Raw genomic sequence first — 16,455 nt, 5'->3', positions numbered from 1 at the left:
TTGCTTGGTGCTAAAAGTTTTCAATATGTTATTAGTTTTTTATTGTTATGTTCTAGTTTTTATTTCAAAGACATACAAGTAGCACCAGTCCATGCAAGCAGGTATTTGATAAATGAAAACAGGATTGAAGAGGTGTTTTTTTTAATCTCTCAAGCAAAGTCTTAAAAGAAGGGACAGGATGAAGACATTTAGTCATGGAATTGTGAATGTCTTCAATGTACAACTGCCAGTGGAGTGCATTTCCCAGAAGATTAAGGGAACTCAAAGGAGAGCCCATGGAAAGATTTGAAATCATTGATGAGAACTTTAAAATCCACATTAACTTGGAGGTAATGTAGCAAAGATGGCGGTTACAGGTGGATAGGAGAATATCAATTAGACAAGCAGCAAGGTTTAATGACTTAAATTTTACAGAGAGTGGAAAAATGGGTCCCTGCACAAGGTTCCTTTAAATAATCTTGAGAAGTATGAAGGCATGGATGAGGGTTTCAGCAAATGGGTTGATAATGCGATGTCATTCTGCCTTTGGTCTCCATAATGTCCTTTATCTCAACCGCCCCCCCTTTAACTCTATATTTTGCTATATCCTCAATTTTATTTGCTGCACTCATTTCAGAGGGTAGTTGGAGCAACCCTATTGGACGTATGCACGCTAAACTTCGTCCCCGCGAGCACAGATGTGAAGTAGCTGAGACTTTAGGACAGTCTAGTTGCTTTAATCTGGTTGTTACCAAACTCAGCTCTTTATTCCAGAGTTCCTTTCATGTAAATTAAGTTCTCCAGTTGCTGTGGTAGAATTTGAGTTTGTAAATCATAAGGCCTGGCCTCTATCTAGTAACTAGATTAGATTAGATTAGATTATGAGGACACGCAGTCTTCTTTTATTAATGCATGCATTAAGAAATGATACAATTTGTTCCTCCAGAATGATATCACAGAAACACAAAACCATATAATTATAACATATAGTTGCAACACTGCAAAGCAATACCATAATTTGATAGAAGAACAGAGTATGGGCACAATAAAAAAAAATGACAGTTAATTAAATGACAGTCCCATAGCAGTCCAGGTTGAGCATGGTGATCAATGGTCTAAACTGATGGTCTTATAAATGTTAAGGGGAACATGAGTCAGTTGAGGGAAAAGATCTGGTTGAAAGGGGGAGCAGGCACAGAGGGCTGAATAACCTGGTCCCACATGTGCGTTGTGTTCTTGTGTCCAAAGCTCAGAGAGGCTGTTGGAGATGCTGGTCTGAGTACAGGGTGAGGGCGAGGACAGCTTATGTTTTTGAAGTCACATCCCAGGTCTGATCAACGTGCCTTCTATACAGGCCACCGGGAGAAGGTGCGAGTTCCACGTGGACAGTCCGGAGGTCAGGACTGAACTAGAGTTGCTGTAATTATAAGGCAGCGACATTAACTGTTACACCACTGTGTTTTACTAGACATGCAAGCTTAGTTTTAATTAAAAGCAAAGAAAAGCTGCAGATGCTGGAAACCTGAAATAAAACCCAAAAGCATCAAAGATGCTTCACAGATCAGACAGCATCTATGTACAGAGAAAGTGAGTTATCGTTTCAGGTTGGCAATGATGAAAAGTCCTGAATCATCAACTCTGTTTCTCTTCTACTGATGCTGCCTTGCCTACAGAGCATCTCCAGCAATTGTTCACTTTCATTGGAGCCAGCCATTCAATAAAATTGACCAACAAGATGATTGGTGTATACTGGACCAGCGGTCCCCAACCACCGGGCCGTGGACCGGTGCCGGGCTGCAAAGCATGTGCTACCGGGCCGCGAGGAAACGATATGATTTGGCGATATGACTCAGCTGCACCTTTCCTCATTCCCTGTCATGCACTACTGTTGAGCTCGAACGCACGCGAGGTCATTACGCACGCGTCATCCATGTCAGCGCGGGAAGAAGATCAACTCCTCGAGCATGCAAATACCGGCCGGCTGAGAAATATGTTTGACATAACATCTCTGCTGGCATTCTGGATCAAAGTCAAGGCTAAATATCCTGAGATAGCCACGAAAGCACTGAAAACTAAATTGCGGAATAGACTGGACACAAGGAACCCCCTTCGAGTATCGCTGTCTCCCGTCACCCCTCAATAGGACCGTCTTGTTGCAGGGAAACAAGCCCAGGACTCCCACTGATTCAGCGATATTGGTGTCTTGCAGTGATTTTATATGTTCATACAGAGAAAATATGTGCTGTGAGTTTAATATCCAAATGTTACTTAAAATATTATGATGCTATTGACTTACTTGTAAAACCATATAATAATTACAACACAGAAACAGGCCATCTCTGCCCTTCTAGTCCATGCCGAACGCTATTCTCACCTAGTCCCACCGACCTGCACTCAGCCCATACCCCTTCATTCCTTTCCCGTCCATATACCTATCCAATTTTTCTTTAAATGATAATATCAAACCTGCCTCTACCACTTCTACGGGAAGTTCGTTCAACACTTACTTCAAGCTCCCCTGTCCTCCCCTGATAATTGACTTATCACTATATTCATGTGTGGAAAATATGTGCTGTGTGTTTAATATTAAATTCGTTAGATAAACCCTTTTAGAAACAAAATTGAGTGTATTAGCCATTTATCACTTATATTCTGGTTGTGATTAACACCCCCCCCCCCAATAGAATCGCCGAAAACAATTTATAGAAGGAGGGGTGGGAAAAAAACCTGTAGGTCACGCATGCGCACTGGTGCCCGCGCAAGGCTTTATGGTCATTGTAGTCTTTCTAGGGGTAAACTCAATATATTCGACTGCTACTCTTGTCCATTGGCAACACAACCCCCCCCCCTCCCCCGGTCGGCGGGTCCGCAAGAATATTGTCAATATTAAAACGGTCTGCAGTGCGAGAACGGTTGGGGACCCCTGTACTAGACTCTGAAATGACCAGTCAGCAGGAGTTTCATTAAGTTCAATGGAAGGCCATAGTCCCATAATGGATTGCAGACCTTGAGCCTCTTTATGGGGCTATTGAAGTTACCGCCATAAAACAAGGGTAAGAAGATTATAAAATTGAAAGGAAAATGCAACTTCTGTCTCGAGACGTACCGTAAGTGTTAAGTTTCTTCCCCCAGGAGTATTGAACAAGACTTGTGCTCCCATGGTGGGAAAATATTAGGTGCTTTGACATTAAACATATCTGGCAAAGGAGAAATTACAGTACATGATGCAGCACTGTGATTGAAGAGCTAAAACTAGTCATCTTCTTGAGAAGGGTCTCTTGTCTAAAACTCCTTTCATTCTAAATAATTAGACTAAATGTTGCTCTGTCAGTATACAGACTCTTTTGTGTGTCATTAAATCTGTCTTCTTGTGAAACAAAGCAAGTGAGTTGCCAGTCATTGTCATCATCTCCTGCTCCAGGGTAACACGTTAACAAACAGAGTTACTTTTTATCTTCAAGCAGTATTCATCATTTGTGAAGAAAGGTCACTCTGTTGACAGATGAGTATTGAAACCATCTATCTGAAGTTCTTTCATGCTAGTTTCATGAAGAACTATCTATCTTGCCGTCAACTTCAGCAAGACAATATCTGAGGTATATTTTAGTTGCCATAGGTATTTCAGTTAGTAAAATATTTGATTATGTCAAATTTTGAAAAAGGTTTTACCAATATATGGGCAAAGAGTATTGATTGTAAAAAGTTCTCATGCAAGTCATCAGCCTGAATCATTAGCTGTTTCCCCTCCACATACCTGTATAGGATGACCTACCAACATTCCTCAGCATTTACATTTCATTTTGTCTTTTAACTGGCTCATTTGGCTCAAGAATCCAGTTCCTATCATTGTCCTCGTGTTCTTTCCTCCTGCAAGCTCCTTGTGACTTGTTCCCCTTCCTGCTCCCACCCCTTGTTGATCAAATATGGTTTATAACATTGTCTTCAAGAACACAGAAAAGTAAGAGCAGGAACAAGCCAATCAGCCCCTCCAGACTGGCCCATCATTCAGAATGATCTAATGATGATCATTCTTCCATTTTAGTTCTCCGTAATGACGGATTCCTCGTACTCGAGCTTTTATCTATTCCTCCCTAAATATCTAGTGTTCTGGCCCCTACCACCCTCAGGAACAAAGAATCACTGACCCCTGAGTGAAGAAATTTCCGCGGAGCTCAGTTTTAACTGCTCAGTTTCTTCTTTCATATCGATGTTGCCCTGTTTATTCAACCTGCAATTTGCAACAGCTGAAGCAGCAGTTTCAGTCTGAACAGAGATCGGTTAAAAGTTCTCACTGGACAGTCATCACAAATGTGATCAGCATGGCTGGGGGATGCGACGAAGATATTGAATCTGGGGTGTTAGGCCTCAAATATGCGACAGTTGGGAAATTTCTGTGGATTTTCCTTTGACCTCTAATTAGGACTGCGGAAAAAAAAGCTGCCTTGACCTAGAGTTTAAAGTCAAATTTCTTCCCTTTCACTCTTCAAATCATGGAGAATGATTGGCTGCTGGACTTGCTGTGGTTGTAAAGTAATTACAGAAAATGATGGGAATCTCCAAGCAAGTAAGTCCCAGATTTGCGGGGCCTGCTATAAATCCAAAACTGACTGTGTGACAGGCATCACGGTATCTGCCAGTCTGCTGGGTCGCCAGACTTCATGTAGAGACTGCCGAGGAATACGCTTGTCCAGTGGCACGCTCGTCAGATCTTGTGCAGGGCCAGAGGTTTCAGTGGCGAGTGAGGAAGGTGCTGATGCGAAGGAAAGGGGGATTCACAATGGGACAAGTGGAAAACAAAATCTGAGTGTGAGGGAGGCTTTAAAGGTTCTGTGGTGAGTCTGAAGGTTGTTCGGGGTTCACTGCAAGGCTGCAGCATGTAATTTGAACCTGAGTGTGGAGTTGAAGATTTGAGTTGGGGACACAAGAGGGCAGATGCTGGAATCTGGAGCAACAAATATTCTGCTGGAAGAACTTAGCAGGTCAAGCATCCTCTGTGAGGGAACAAAAGTGTCAACAGTCCTGATGCAGGGATTTGACCTGAAATGTCAACAGTTCCTTCTCCTCACTGATGCTGCTGGAGTTCCTCCAGCAAGTTGTGTGTTGCTGTCGGTTTTAATGCCGTGTTACAGTGAGGAGCTGAGCACTGGCTCTGTTTCTCCCTTGGGATTCTTCCTGATCTGCTGAGTATTTCCAGTATCTGCTTTTATGGTACCTTCACTCTGTCTACCAGTACTGTTCTGTAACTGATCCAGGATGTGGGAGCTTTGACCTCGGTGATAACGTCTGGCCAGGACATCAGTAGATAGCATTGGGCAAGAGGTGAAATTTCGGGCAGTTCCACAGGAGCTATGAATTTGATTTGTTCACCTGAATCTGAATTCTGTATAAAGCATTTGTATATGCTTGGATTATCTAAATACAACCATGAGGATGACAGGGGGATTTAGTTTATTGTAAATTGAAATTATATTCAGTTTAAATGTGTTTTCCATTCAAAACTTTTGCACCCTCCTGTAGTTTGTATCATGATTGTCTTGCAATGCCTTTTATAACGATCTGTCATCCTGCTTGCTGATGGTAGGTCATCAGCCTGAAGCATCAACTCAGTTTCCTTCTCTGCAGATAATTCCAGATCTGTAGAGTGCTTTCCGCATTTTCTGCAACACACCCACAATGTTGGAAGAGCTCAGCAGGTCAGGCAGCATCTATGGAGAAGAATAAACAGTTGGCATTTTGGTGCCGAGACCCTTCATCAGGACTGGAAGTGAAGAAGACTGAAACCAGAATGACATGGGGGTGGGAAGAGTACAAGCTAGCAGGTGATAGGTGAGACCAGGTGGAGGGGGATGAAGTAAGAAGCTGGTTGCCTTCACAACCCACAAACAACAGTCAATTGATCCTAGTATGACACTGATTATAGAACTAAATTGTACTATTTCCAGGGTCTCTGGAGGGGAACTCTTTGACTTTCTCGCTCAGAAAGAATCTTTGAGTGAAGAAGAAGCAACAGCGTTTATTAAACAAATCCTAGATGGTGTGAATTACCTCCATTCTAAAAACATCGCACACTTCGACCTCAAGGTAGGTTCTCATTTTAATCCATCAATATTCTGGGCACAATTTGATAACCTTCAATATTTTCAGGTAGTGCCTTATGAATTTTTGATTATTCCAACAGCATAACCTTCATTGTACAAATTTAATTATGGCAGAGCTTTGGCCATATTATTGAAAATATACTCTACAGTTTTCTCTCTAAGGCTCTGTGGTTGCACATTCACCACAGACATCATAGTTCTCACAGTTGCCGATGACACAGAAGGAAGGAGGCTATATGACCCATCGAGTCTATGCTGACTGTCAGAACACACTCAGCAGTCTCATTCACCATTTAAATATTATCCAAATTTCAGTTTTCAATGATCATGTAATCTAAACTCCAGTATTGTTCTGAGGGGGTGCAGCTCTATGGGAGGTGGCCTGTAGATAACGTGCTAATCTTAGGCTTCATCTGACTGTTTCTATTCGCACGGCACCATTCAAAGGGAAACCAGGTTCCTCCCAAGTCCTGGATCTCATTTATCCCTCTGGTGATACTTCAGATAGTGGAGTTGTCTTACTATTCAATTCTGACCCCCAATGCTGTCTGCATGGAGTTTCCACTTTTTCACCCAGCAGCAGCGAGTGTTTCTCCAAATACACCAGATTCCTTCCACATCCTTAACAGGTGCTACTTAGAGGGTTTATGAGGTAGGCTTATTAGTTTCAGGGGATGGTGAAAGAATCAGGGACTGGAGTGATGGTGCAAATAAGTATCTCTGAGAGAACATATTACAGGGGGATCTCTTGAGAACCAGCATGGATGGTGTAGATGGAATTGCTTGTTACTAACTCATAATTATTCAATATATGGAAATTGATGAAAGAATATACTCTCTAACAATTTTTTGAAGTCTGTAAGGCATTTTGTTACAAGTTGTATTGAAGGTAGAATTAAGCAAATAGATATGTTAGGAATTCCACTGATGGACACACTGTTCACATCACTCAGATGACCCACACCTTCTGTACAATGTCAGTAATTACCTCAGGGTGGAACTGTGAACCTTGGCATTCCCGTTGAATAGACTTACTTCAATATTTCCTAAAACTAAGGGTTTATAATTAAATTGGATTTGTTCTTAGCAGTTCAATTAAGAATCACCTTCTGAAATATTTCCTTTCAGCCTGAAAATATTATGCTTCTCGATAAGATACCTGTGCCACACATCAAATTGATAGACTTTGGCCTTGCTCACAAAATCGAAGATGGAGTTGAGTTTAAAAACATCTTTGGGACTCCTGAATTTGTTGGTAGGTATAGTTTTCATCGTATCAGCTCTAGATGAGGTATGTTACCGAATTAAATGTCTTTTATGGAAGGTATGTCAAACTAAATGTAGCCATATGGAGCAGAATATCAGAAGTCGTGTTGTAGAGTTTGCTTTCAGTTGCGTTCATTAGGAGTAAAGTATTCGATATGGGAATGGTACAACTCAAGTGGAGTCGTGTCAGATCACATCTGATAAATGTCACATCATACGGCTGATGCATCATATGTCTGTCACATTGGATTCCTGACACACCGTATGTCTGCCCCATTGGATGGTGTTTCATCAGATGCCTGTCACATCTTGGTTGTCACGGACTTTATAAAGATACTCATGGACAAGTGTGTTCCCACAAAATCATTCAGAGGTTCCCCAACCAGATGTCCTAGATAAATGAAGAGACCCACATCCTGCTGAGGGCTAGGTAAGGTTCAGGACTGGAGATCCAGGAAAGAACAAGAAGTGCAGGTTTGACCTTCGGAGAGCCATCTCACATGCAAAGTAGCAGTCACAGAGGGATGCTCGACAGCTGCGGCACGGCTTGAATGCCAACAGTTCCTGCAAGGCAAAGCCAAGCAACATCAATGACAATAAGGTTTCACTTCCAGATGACCTCAATTTATTTTTGTGCTCATTTCCACCAACAGAACATGGAGGCATCTTCGTGAACTCCCACCAGCTCCTACAACCTGCAACTTCAGTCTCTTAGGCTAATCTGAGGGCATCCTTTAGGAGGGTAAATCCACAGAAAGTATCTGACCCAGATCGTATACATAGCCAAGTACTGAAGTTCTGTGCTAATCAACTGTCTCTAATGTTTACCAACACTTTCAACCTCTCGCTTATGTCTTGAGGTACCCACCTGCTTCAGGCAGGCTTCATTCATACCAGTGCCAAAGTAGAATATGGTAATCTGCCTCAAATGTATTGTACCGCAGCATTTACATTCACTGTGATGAAGTGCTTTGAGAGGGTGGTGATGAAACATATCAACTTCTGCCTGAGGAATGACTTGGATCCACTCCAATGTGCCTGCCGTCACAAGAGGTCAACAGCAGATGCCATTTTATTGACTCTTCACTCAGTCCGGAACATCTGGACAATGAACCCTTGGAGATACAGCAGGATGCTCTTCATTGAATACATCTGAGCATTCAACACTGTCATCCCCGTGAAACACATTGAGTCCTGGTCTTTGAAACCTCCTTATGTAACTCGATCCTCAATTTCCTCAATTACAGACCACAGTCAGTACAGAGTGGCAGCAACATCTCCGCCACAAACATCAACCGCATTGGTGCATCATAAGGTTATGTGCCCATGATTTACTCACCATATACCTGTGATTGTGTTGCTCAGTGCAGCTCTAATGCCATATTTGCAGATCACTACAGTGAAATAGAGCATTGACCAGTGACAAGTCCGGACACTGTAAGTTTTGAGAGGAGGGGATTTCACTCGGGTCCTCTGCCCTAAAGGGAGCAGCGGGTCACTACAGCAAAACAGAGCATCGAGCAGTGACCAATCCACATTTGAGATTGATTAACAAGAGCAAATTAAAGGAAGGCAGGGGCAAGTGTAGTGACCTTCATTTGAGACTTTGAGGCTTCAGTGAAAAGAAGCTTCAATCTGAGAAAGCAAAGAAAAGCTGCAGGTTAAGTGTTTTTTTTCCCTTCCCTACTTCAAATCTGCTCAGCTAGGACAGTAGAGATGTCAGGCAGGATAGTCAAATGCTCCTCTTATAGGATGTGGGAAAGTAAGGGACCTCCAGTGTCCCTGATGACTACAACTGCGAGAAGAACAGCTGCAGCTTCTAACAATCCGTGTTAAGGAGTTGGAGCTGGAACTAGATGAACTCCGGATCAATCAGGAGGCTGAGGGGGTGATAGATAGCGCATACAGAGAGGTAGTTACAGCTAAGGTGCAGGACACTGGAAACTGGGTGACAGTCTGGAAGGGGAAAGGGGATGAGGAGCTAGCGCAGAATACCCCTGTGGCCATCTCCCTCATCAACAGGAGGAGTTGACCTAAAGGGGAAAGTCACTGAGTCAGGCGCTGTGCCTTGGAATGGAAGGGGGGAGAAGGGGCACGCTGTGGTGATAGGGGATTCATTAGTTAGGAGAACGTGAAGGAGGTCTTGTAGGTGAAAACGAGATTCTCGGATAGTATGTCGCCTCCCAGGTGCCAGGGTCTGGGATTTCTCAGTTCAAGTCCTCAGGATTCATAAGTGGGAGTGAGAACAGACAGAAGTCATGGTCCATGTGTATACCAGTGACATGGGTAGGACAAGTGACGAGGTTCTGCACAGGGAGTTCGGGGAGTTGGGTGCTAAGTTAAAGGGGAGGACCTCCAAGGTTGTAATCTCAGGATTGTTACCCATGCCACATGCTAACAGGGCCAGAACTAGGAAGATTAAACAGTTCAATGTGAGGCTAAGGAGTTGGTGTAGGAGGGAGGGTGTAACACTTCTGGCTCTCTTCCAGGGAAGGTGGGACCTGTACAGACAGGACGGTTTGCAGCTGAACTGAGGGGGACTAATATCCTCATGGGAAGGTCTGTTAGTGCCGCACGGCGGTGTTTAAACTTGAGCTGCAAGGGGAGGTGAACCAGCGTACCAGAGCAGTTGTTGGAGAGGTTGTGGAGACAGATGTTGGTAAGACTTCAGACAAAATTATGAATGAAAAGGTTGAGCATAGTGTGATTAATGTCCTGAGTTCTGTATATTTGAATGCAAGAAGTATCGTAGAAAAGGTGGATGATCATGCTGAAGATGAGGTAGCTGGTTTACAAGCAATGTGCAGTGAGGAGAGGCTGTTGAAAGGGCAAAATTGCAGTCAACAGGTTGAGTTGCCGCATAAAAGGCAGGCAAAATCAAAAAGGGTGAATACAGGACCGAAGGTGCTGTAATCGAATGAGCACGTATACGGAATAAGGTAGATAAACTTGTAGCACACTTACAGCTCGGCAGGTATGATGTTGTGGGCATCACTGAATCATGGCTGAAAGAAGGTTATAGCTGGGAGCTTTATGTCTAAGGATACACGTTGTTTCAAAAGGACAGGCAGATGGGCAGAGGGGGTGGCATGACACTGTTGGTTAAAAAATGAAATCAACTCATTAGAAAGAGGTGACATAGGATCAGAAGGTGTTGAATTATTTTGGATCAAGTTAAGTGTAGCTTCCTGGTCAGCCTCAGGCTTGCTCAGCTCGCTTTCGTCTAGGGGGAGCAGCCTTCAGCCCCACCAAACTGGGTAATCAAGTTCGTGTGGATGCTGTGTGATGTGCCCCACCCCGCCAAATAACAGATTTAATGACAGATTAACCATATGCGATTAAATGATTACACTTTATAACTCTTACTTTGAGTATGTAGATAGTAAAGGAACAAAATAAGAACTGTTTAACTGTTTTAAAAAAAAGAAAAAGGCGTCATTATTATTAACCAGTTCGTGCACACATCGTTGGAGCTCTTACAGAACTGGGTCCCCCTTCCTCCAGTCGATGTCCTCCGAACTCTGCCGACACTTGAATGGGACCACCCTCGGTGATTGACCAAACGCTCTACTCGAGTCTGTCTTTGTCTCCTCTCCTCGCCAAAGACCCTGGGCCTCGGACTTCCGCTTGGAGTCCGTTCCGTTTCCCAGCTTACAGTATTGTGTCTCCTCTCTCTGTCCCCATCACGCCTTCTCCCCAAAACCCGCAAAAGCAATAGCTTACAGACACACGAGAAAGAATAACATCTATCCCAATTGGTTAACAAATGAATACAATTCTCATTATCAGTAATTATAACCCAAACAAGCTGCTATAGAGAACCACTGTCTCAGCAGTTTACAGAACAGAGAAGCCATTTTATTATAACATAATAAAGAAGCCATTTTATTAGCCTTAGCAGTAACATAAAAGAAGAAACCCCTTACATAAGGAACTGCAAGGGTAAAAAAGCCCAGATGGGAGTTGTATACAGATCCCCAAGCAGTAGTAAGGATGTGGCCTACAAATTACAGTGGAAGATAGAAAATACATCCAAAAGGGAAATGTTACAATAGTCATGGGGGATTTCAATGTGGAGGTAGATTGGGAAAATCAGATTGGTCCTGGATCCCAAGAGGGGGAATTTCTAGAATACCCGTGAGATGGCTTTTAGAGCAGCTTGTGGTTGAGCCCACTGGGATCGGCTATTCTGGATTGGGTGTTGTGCGATAAACCAGGGTTGATTAGAGTGCTTTAGGTAAAAGAACCCTTGGGGAAAGTGATCATAGTATGATCACGTTCACCCTGAAATTTGAGGAGAAGCTAAAGTCAGATGTATCAGTATTACAGTATTAGAGGGAATTACAGAGGCATGAAAGAGCAGTTGGCCAGAATTGATTGGAAAAGAACACTGGCAGGGTTGACGGTAGAGCAGCAATGACTGGAATTTCTGGAAGCAATTCAGCAGGTAAAGGATATATACATCCCTAAGAGGAAGAAGTATTCTAAAGGCAGATTGACGCATTGGCGGCTGACAAGAGAATTCAAAGCCAACATAAAATCCAAAGAGACGGCATATGGTAGAACAAAAATTAGTGGGAAGTTAGAGATTGGGAAGCTTTTTAAAAACTAACAGAAGTTAAGTAAAAAAAAGTCATTAAGAAGGTAAAGATGGGATACAAAAGTGAGGTAGTCAATAATATTAAAGAGGATACCAAAGTTTCTTCAGATATATAAAGTGAAGAAAGTGTAAAAGAGGCAAGATTGGATATTGGACTGCTGGAAAACGATGTTGGAGAGGTGATAAAGGGAGACAAAGAAATGGCAGATAAACTGAACTGCATCAGACTTCACTGTGGAAGACACTAGCACTGTGGTGAAAGTTTCAGGTGTCGGGTCAGAAAGTGTGTGAAGTTACCATTACTGGAGAGAAGGTTCTTGGGAAACTGAAAGGTCTGAAGGTAGATAAGCAGATGATATACACAGTAGAGTTCTGAAAGAAGTGGCTAAAGGGATCGTGGACGAATCAGTAGTGATCTTTTGAAAATCATTAGATTTGGGAATGGTTCTGGGAGACTGAAAAATTGCAAATGTCACTCCACTCTTCAAGAAGGGAGAGAGACAGAAGAAAGAAAACTGTCAGCCAGTTAGTCTGACCTCAGTGCTTGGGAAGATATTGGAATCGATCATCAAGGATGAGGTCTCGGGGTACTTGAAGGTACATGATAAAATAGGCCTTAGTCAGCATGGTTTCCTCAAGGAAAAATCTTGCCTGACTAATCTGTTAGAATTCTTTGAAGAAATATCAAGCAGGATAGAGAAAGGAGAATCGGTTGATGTTGTATACTTGGATTTTCAAAAGGCCTTTGACAATGTGCCACACATGAGGTGTCTAACAAGATACGAGCCCATGGGTTTACAGTAAAGATTCTAGCATGGATAATGCAGTGGCTGATTGGCAGGAGGCAAAGCGTGGGAATAAAGGGAGCCTTTTCTGGTTGGCTGCTGCTGACCAGTGGTGTGCTGTAGGGATCTGTGTTGGGATTGGTTCTTTTTATGTTATATGTCAATGATTTGGATGATGGAATTGATGGATTTGTCACATGGTTTGAAGATGATATGAAACTAGGTGGAGGGACAGGTAGTTTTGAGAAAGTAAAATACAAAAAAAACTGAGGCACAAAGGGACTTGAGATTTCTTGTTCAGGATTCCCTAAAGGGTTAATTTGCAGGTTAAGTTGGTGGTGAGGAAGGCAAATGTGATGTTAGCATTCATTTGAAGAAGATTAGAATATAAAAGCAAGGTTATAATGTTGAGACTTTATAAAGCACTGGTGAGGCCTCACTTGGAGTATTGTGAGCAGTTTTGGGCCTCTTATCTTCAAAAAGGAGGTTCACAAAAATTATTTCAGGATTAAATGGCTTGTCATATGAAGAGTGTTTGATGGCTCTAGGCCTGAACTCACTGGAATTCAGAAGAATGAGGAGTGACCGCAATGAAACGATGAAAGGTTTTGATAGAGTGAATGTGGAGAGGATGTTTCTTTCCTATTGTGGGAGAGTCTAAGGCCAGAGGGCTCAGTCTCAGAAGTCCTTTTAGAATGGAGATGAGGAATTTCTTTAGCCAGCGAGTGGTGAATCTGGAATTCTTTGCCACAGGCAGCTGTGGAGGCCAAGTTTTTATGTATATTTGAGGCAGAGGTTGCTAATATCTTGATTAGTCAGGGCATGAAGAGATACAGGGAGAAGGCAAGAGATTGGGGCTGAGAGGAAAATTGGATTAGCCGTGATGAGATAGTGGAGCAGACTTGATGGGACAAGTAGCCTAATTCTGCTCCTAAGTCTTCTCGTCTTAAGTTTGCTGATGACACAATTGTTGTGTGCTGAATCAAAGGTGGTGATGAATCATACAGAAGGAGATTGAGTATCCGGTTGAATGGTGTCACAAAAACAGCCTTTCACTTCATGTCAGCAAAACCCAAGAGCTGATTATTGAATACAAGAGGAAGGAACCACAAGCCCATGAGCCAGTCACAAATTTACAGAGTTGTACTGTCTTAGAAATTTGCATCGTTGGTATGTCTCCAAAAACACTGACAAACTTCTATCGATGCACAGTGGAGAGTATCCTAACTGGTTGCATCACCACCTGGTATGGATCCAAAAAGTCCACAGAAAGTAGTGGGTACAGCCTAGTCTACTCCAGGCAAAGCTCTCCCCACCACTGAGCATAGTTAGATGGAATGCTGCCCTCAGCAGCCATCCAGGCCACACTCTCTTCTCGTCACCAACATTGGGCCGGAGGTACAGAAGCTTCAGGTCCCACTCCACCATGTGCATGAATAGTTATCATCCTACAACCATCAGGCTCCTGAACCAGCATGGCTAACTTTCATTCACAGCTCTGAACTGCTTCCAGAACCTATGGACTCACTTCCAAGGAATCTACAGCTCATGTTCTCAATGTTATTTTTTTATTTGCATAATTTGTCATCTTTTCCACATTTGGGCAGGGGTGTGTGCTTAGCCCACTGCTCTACCCTCTCTGTACCCATGACTGTGTGGCTAAGCATAGCTCAAATACCATCTATAAATTTGCTGATGATACAAACATTGTTGGTAGAATCTCAGATGGTGACGAGAGGGCGTACAGGAGCGAGATATGCCAGCTAGTGGAGTGGTGCCACAGCAACAACGTGGCACTCAATGTCAGTAAGACGAAAGAGCTGATTGTGGACTTCAGGAAGGGTAAGACGAAGGAACACATACCAATCCTCACAGAGGGATCAGAAGTGGAGAGAGTAAGCAGCTTCAAGTTCTTGGGTCTCAAGATCTCTGAGGATCTAACCTGGTCCCAACATATCGATGTAGTTAAAAAGAAGGCAAGACAGTGGCTATACCTTATTAGGAGTTTGAAGAGATTTGGCATGTCAACAAATACACTCAAAAACTTTATAGTTGTACCATGGAGAGCATTCTGACAGGCTGCATCACTGTCTGGTATGGAGGGGCTACTGCACAGGACCAAAAGAAGCTGCAGAAGGTTGTAAATCTAGTCAGCTTCATCTTGGGTACTAGCCTACAAAGTACCCAGGACATCTTTAGGGAGCGATGTCTCAGAAAGGCAACGTCCATTATTAAAGACCTCCAGCACCCAGGGCATGCCTTTTTCTCACTGTTACTATCAGGTAGGAGATACAGAAGCCTGAAGGCACACACTCAGCGATTCAGGAACAGCTTCTTTCCCTCTGCCTTCTGATTCCTGAATGGACATTGAAGCTTTGGACATTACCTCACTTTTTTTAATATACAGTATATCTGTTTTTGCACATTTAAAATAATCTATTCAATATACATAATTGATTTACTTGTTTATTGATTATTATTATTGTTTTATTTATTTTTTTCTGCTAGATTTTGTATTGCATTGAATTGTTGCTGCTAAGTTAATAAATTTCACATCACATGCCGGTGATAATAATCCTGATTCTGATTTGTAGTTTGTCTGAAGGAGGAAGAAACCAGAGTAAGAAGGTGGGGATAAGGGGAGGAGTACAAACTGGCAGGTGATAGGTGAGACCAGGTGAGGGGGAGGGGAGAAGTGAGTGGATAGGGGTGGTTGGGATAGTGAGGCGATAGGTGGAAGAGGTAAAGGGCTGAAAAGAAGGAATCTGATGGGAAAAGACAGTGGGCCATGGGAAGGAGGAAAGGACCACTTTGTCCAGCACTTCCACTCCATCTACCTCATGGAGGAGGTAAAAGTGGAGTAAGAATAGGGAATGGAAAAAAAGAGGAGGTGGGAGGGGGGAGAAATGGCCTAAAGTTAGGGAGATCAATGTTCATGTCATTAGGTTGGAGGCTACCTAGACGGAATATGAGGTGTTGCTCCTCCAGTCTGAGGTGGCCTCATTGTGGTAGTAGAGGAGGCCATGGACCGCCATGTTGGAATGGAATGGGAATTGAAATGAGTGGCTACCAGAAATTCCTGCTTTTTGTGCTGGATAGAGTGAAGATGCTGGACAAAGTGGTCACCTAAACTACATTTGGTATCACTGATGTAGAGAAGGGCACACTTGGAGCATTGGATACAGTAGATATCCATGATAGACTAGACTTGCAGGTGAAGTGTCATTTCACTTGGGTGCCACGGTAGCGTAGCGGTTAGTGTGATGCTATTACAGCTCGGGGCATTCCGGAGTTGGGAGTTCAATTCCACACCACCTGTACATTCTCCCTGTGACTGTGTGTGTTTCATCTGGGTGCTCTGGTTTCCTCCTACAGTCCAAGTTGGTAGGTTAATTGGTCACTGTAAAATGGTACTGTGATTAGCTAGTGTTAAATAGATGGGTTGGTAGGTAGTGCAGCTTATTGTGCCAGAAGGGCCTGTTCGTTATGTCTAATCAACCAATCATGTGGCAGCAACTCAAAACATGAAAGCATGCAGACATGGTCAAGAGGTTCATTTGTTGTCCAGACCAAACTTCAGAATGGGGAAGAAATGTGATCTAAGTGACTTTGACTGTGGAATGATTGCAGGTGCAAGACGGGGTGGTTTGAGTATCTCAGAAACTCCCGATTTCCTGGGATTTGCATGCACAGCATTCGCTGGAGCTTACGGAGAATGGTGTGGAAA

The 16,455-nt window shown here is 43.1% G+C and overlaps 1 protein-coding gene across 3 annotated transcripts in view; it reads left to right on the top strand.

The window, feature by feature from the left end:
- dapk2b (death-associated protein kinase 2b) overlaps positions 1–16,455 on the top strand; it is a 161,448-nt gene that overhangs the window by 105,786 nt on the left and 39,207 nt on the right. For all 3 annotated transcript variants that reach the window (XM_072282236.1, XM_072282234.1, XM_072282235.1), the window contains 2 exons: positions 5,922–6,060; positions 7,206–7,332. In XM_072282236.1, the coding sequence (XP_072138337.1) occupies positions 5,922–6,060; positions 7,206–7,332 (266 nt within the window). The remainder of the gene's footprint in view (positions 1–5,921; positions 6,061–7,205; positions 7,333–16,455) is intronic.

This window comes from Mobula birostris, chromosome 18, assembly GCF_030028105.1.
Source record: "Mobula birostris isolate sMobBir1 chromosome 18, sMobBir1.hap1, whole genome shotgun sequence".
Classification (NCBI taxonomy): Eukaryota; Metazoa; Chordata; class Chondrichthyes; order Myliobatiformes; family Myliobatidae; genus Mobula; species Mobula birostris.
This window is presented reverse-complemented; position numbering and strand designations above follow the sequence as displayed.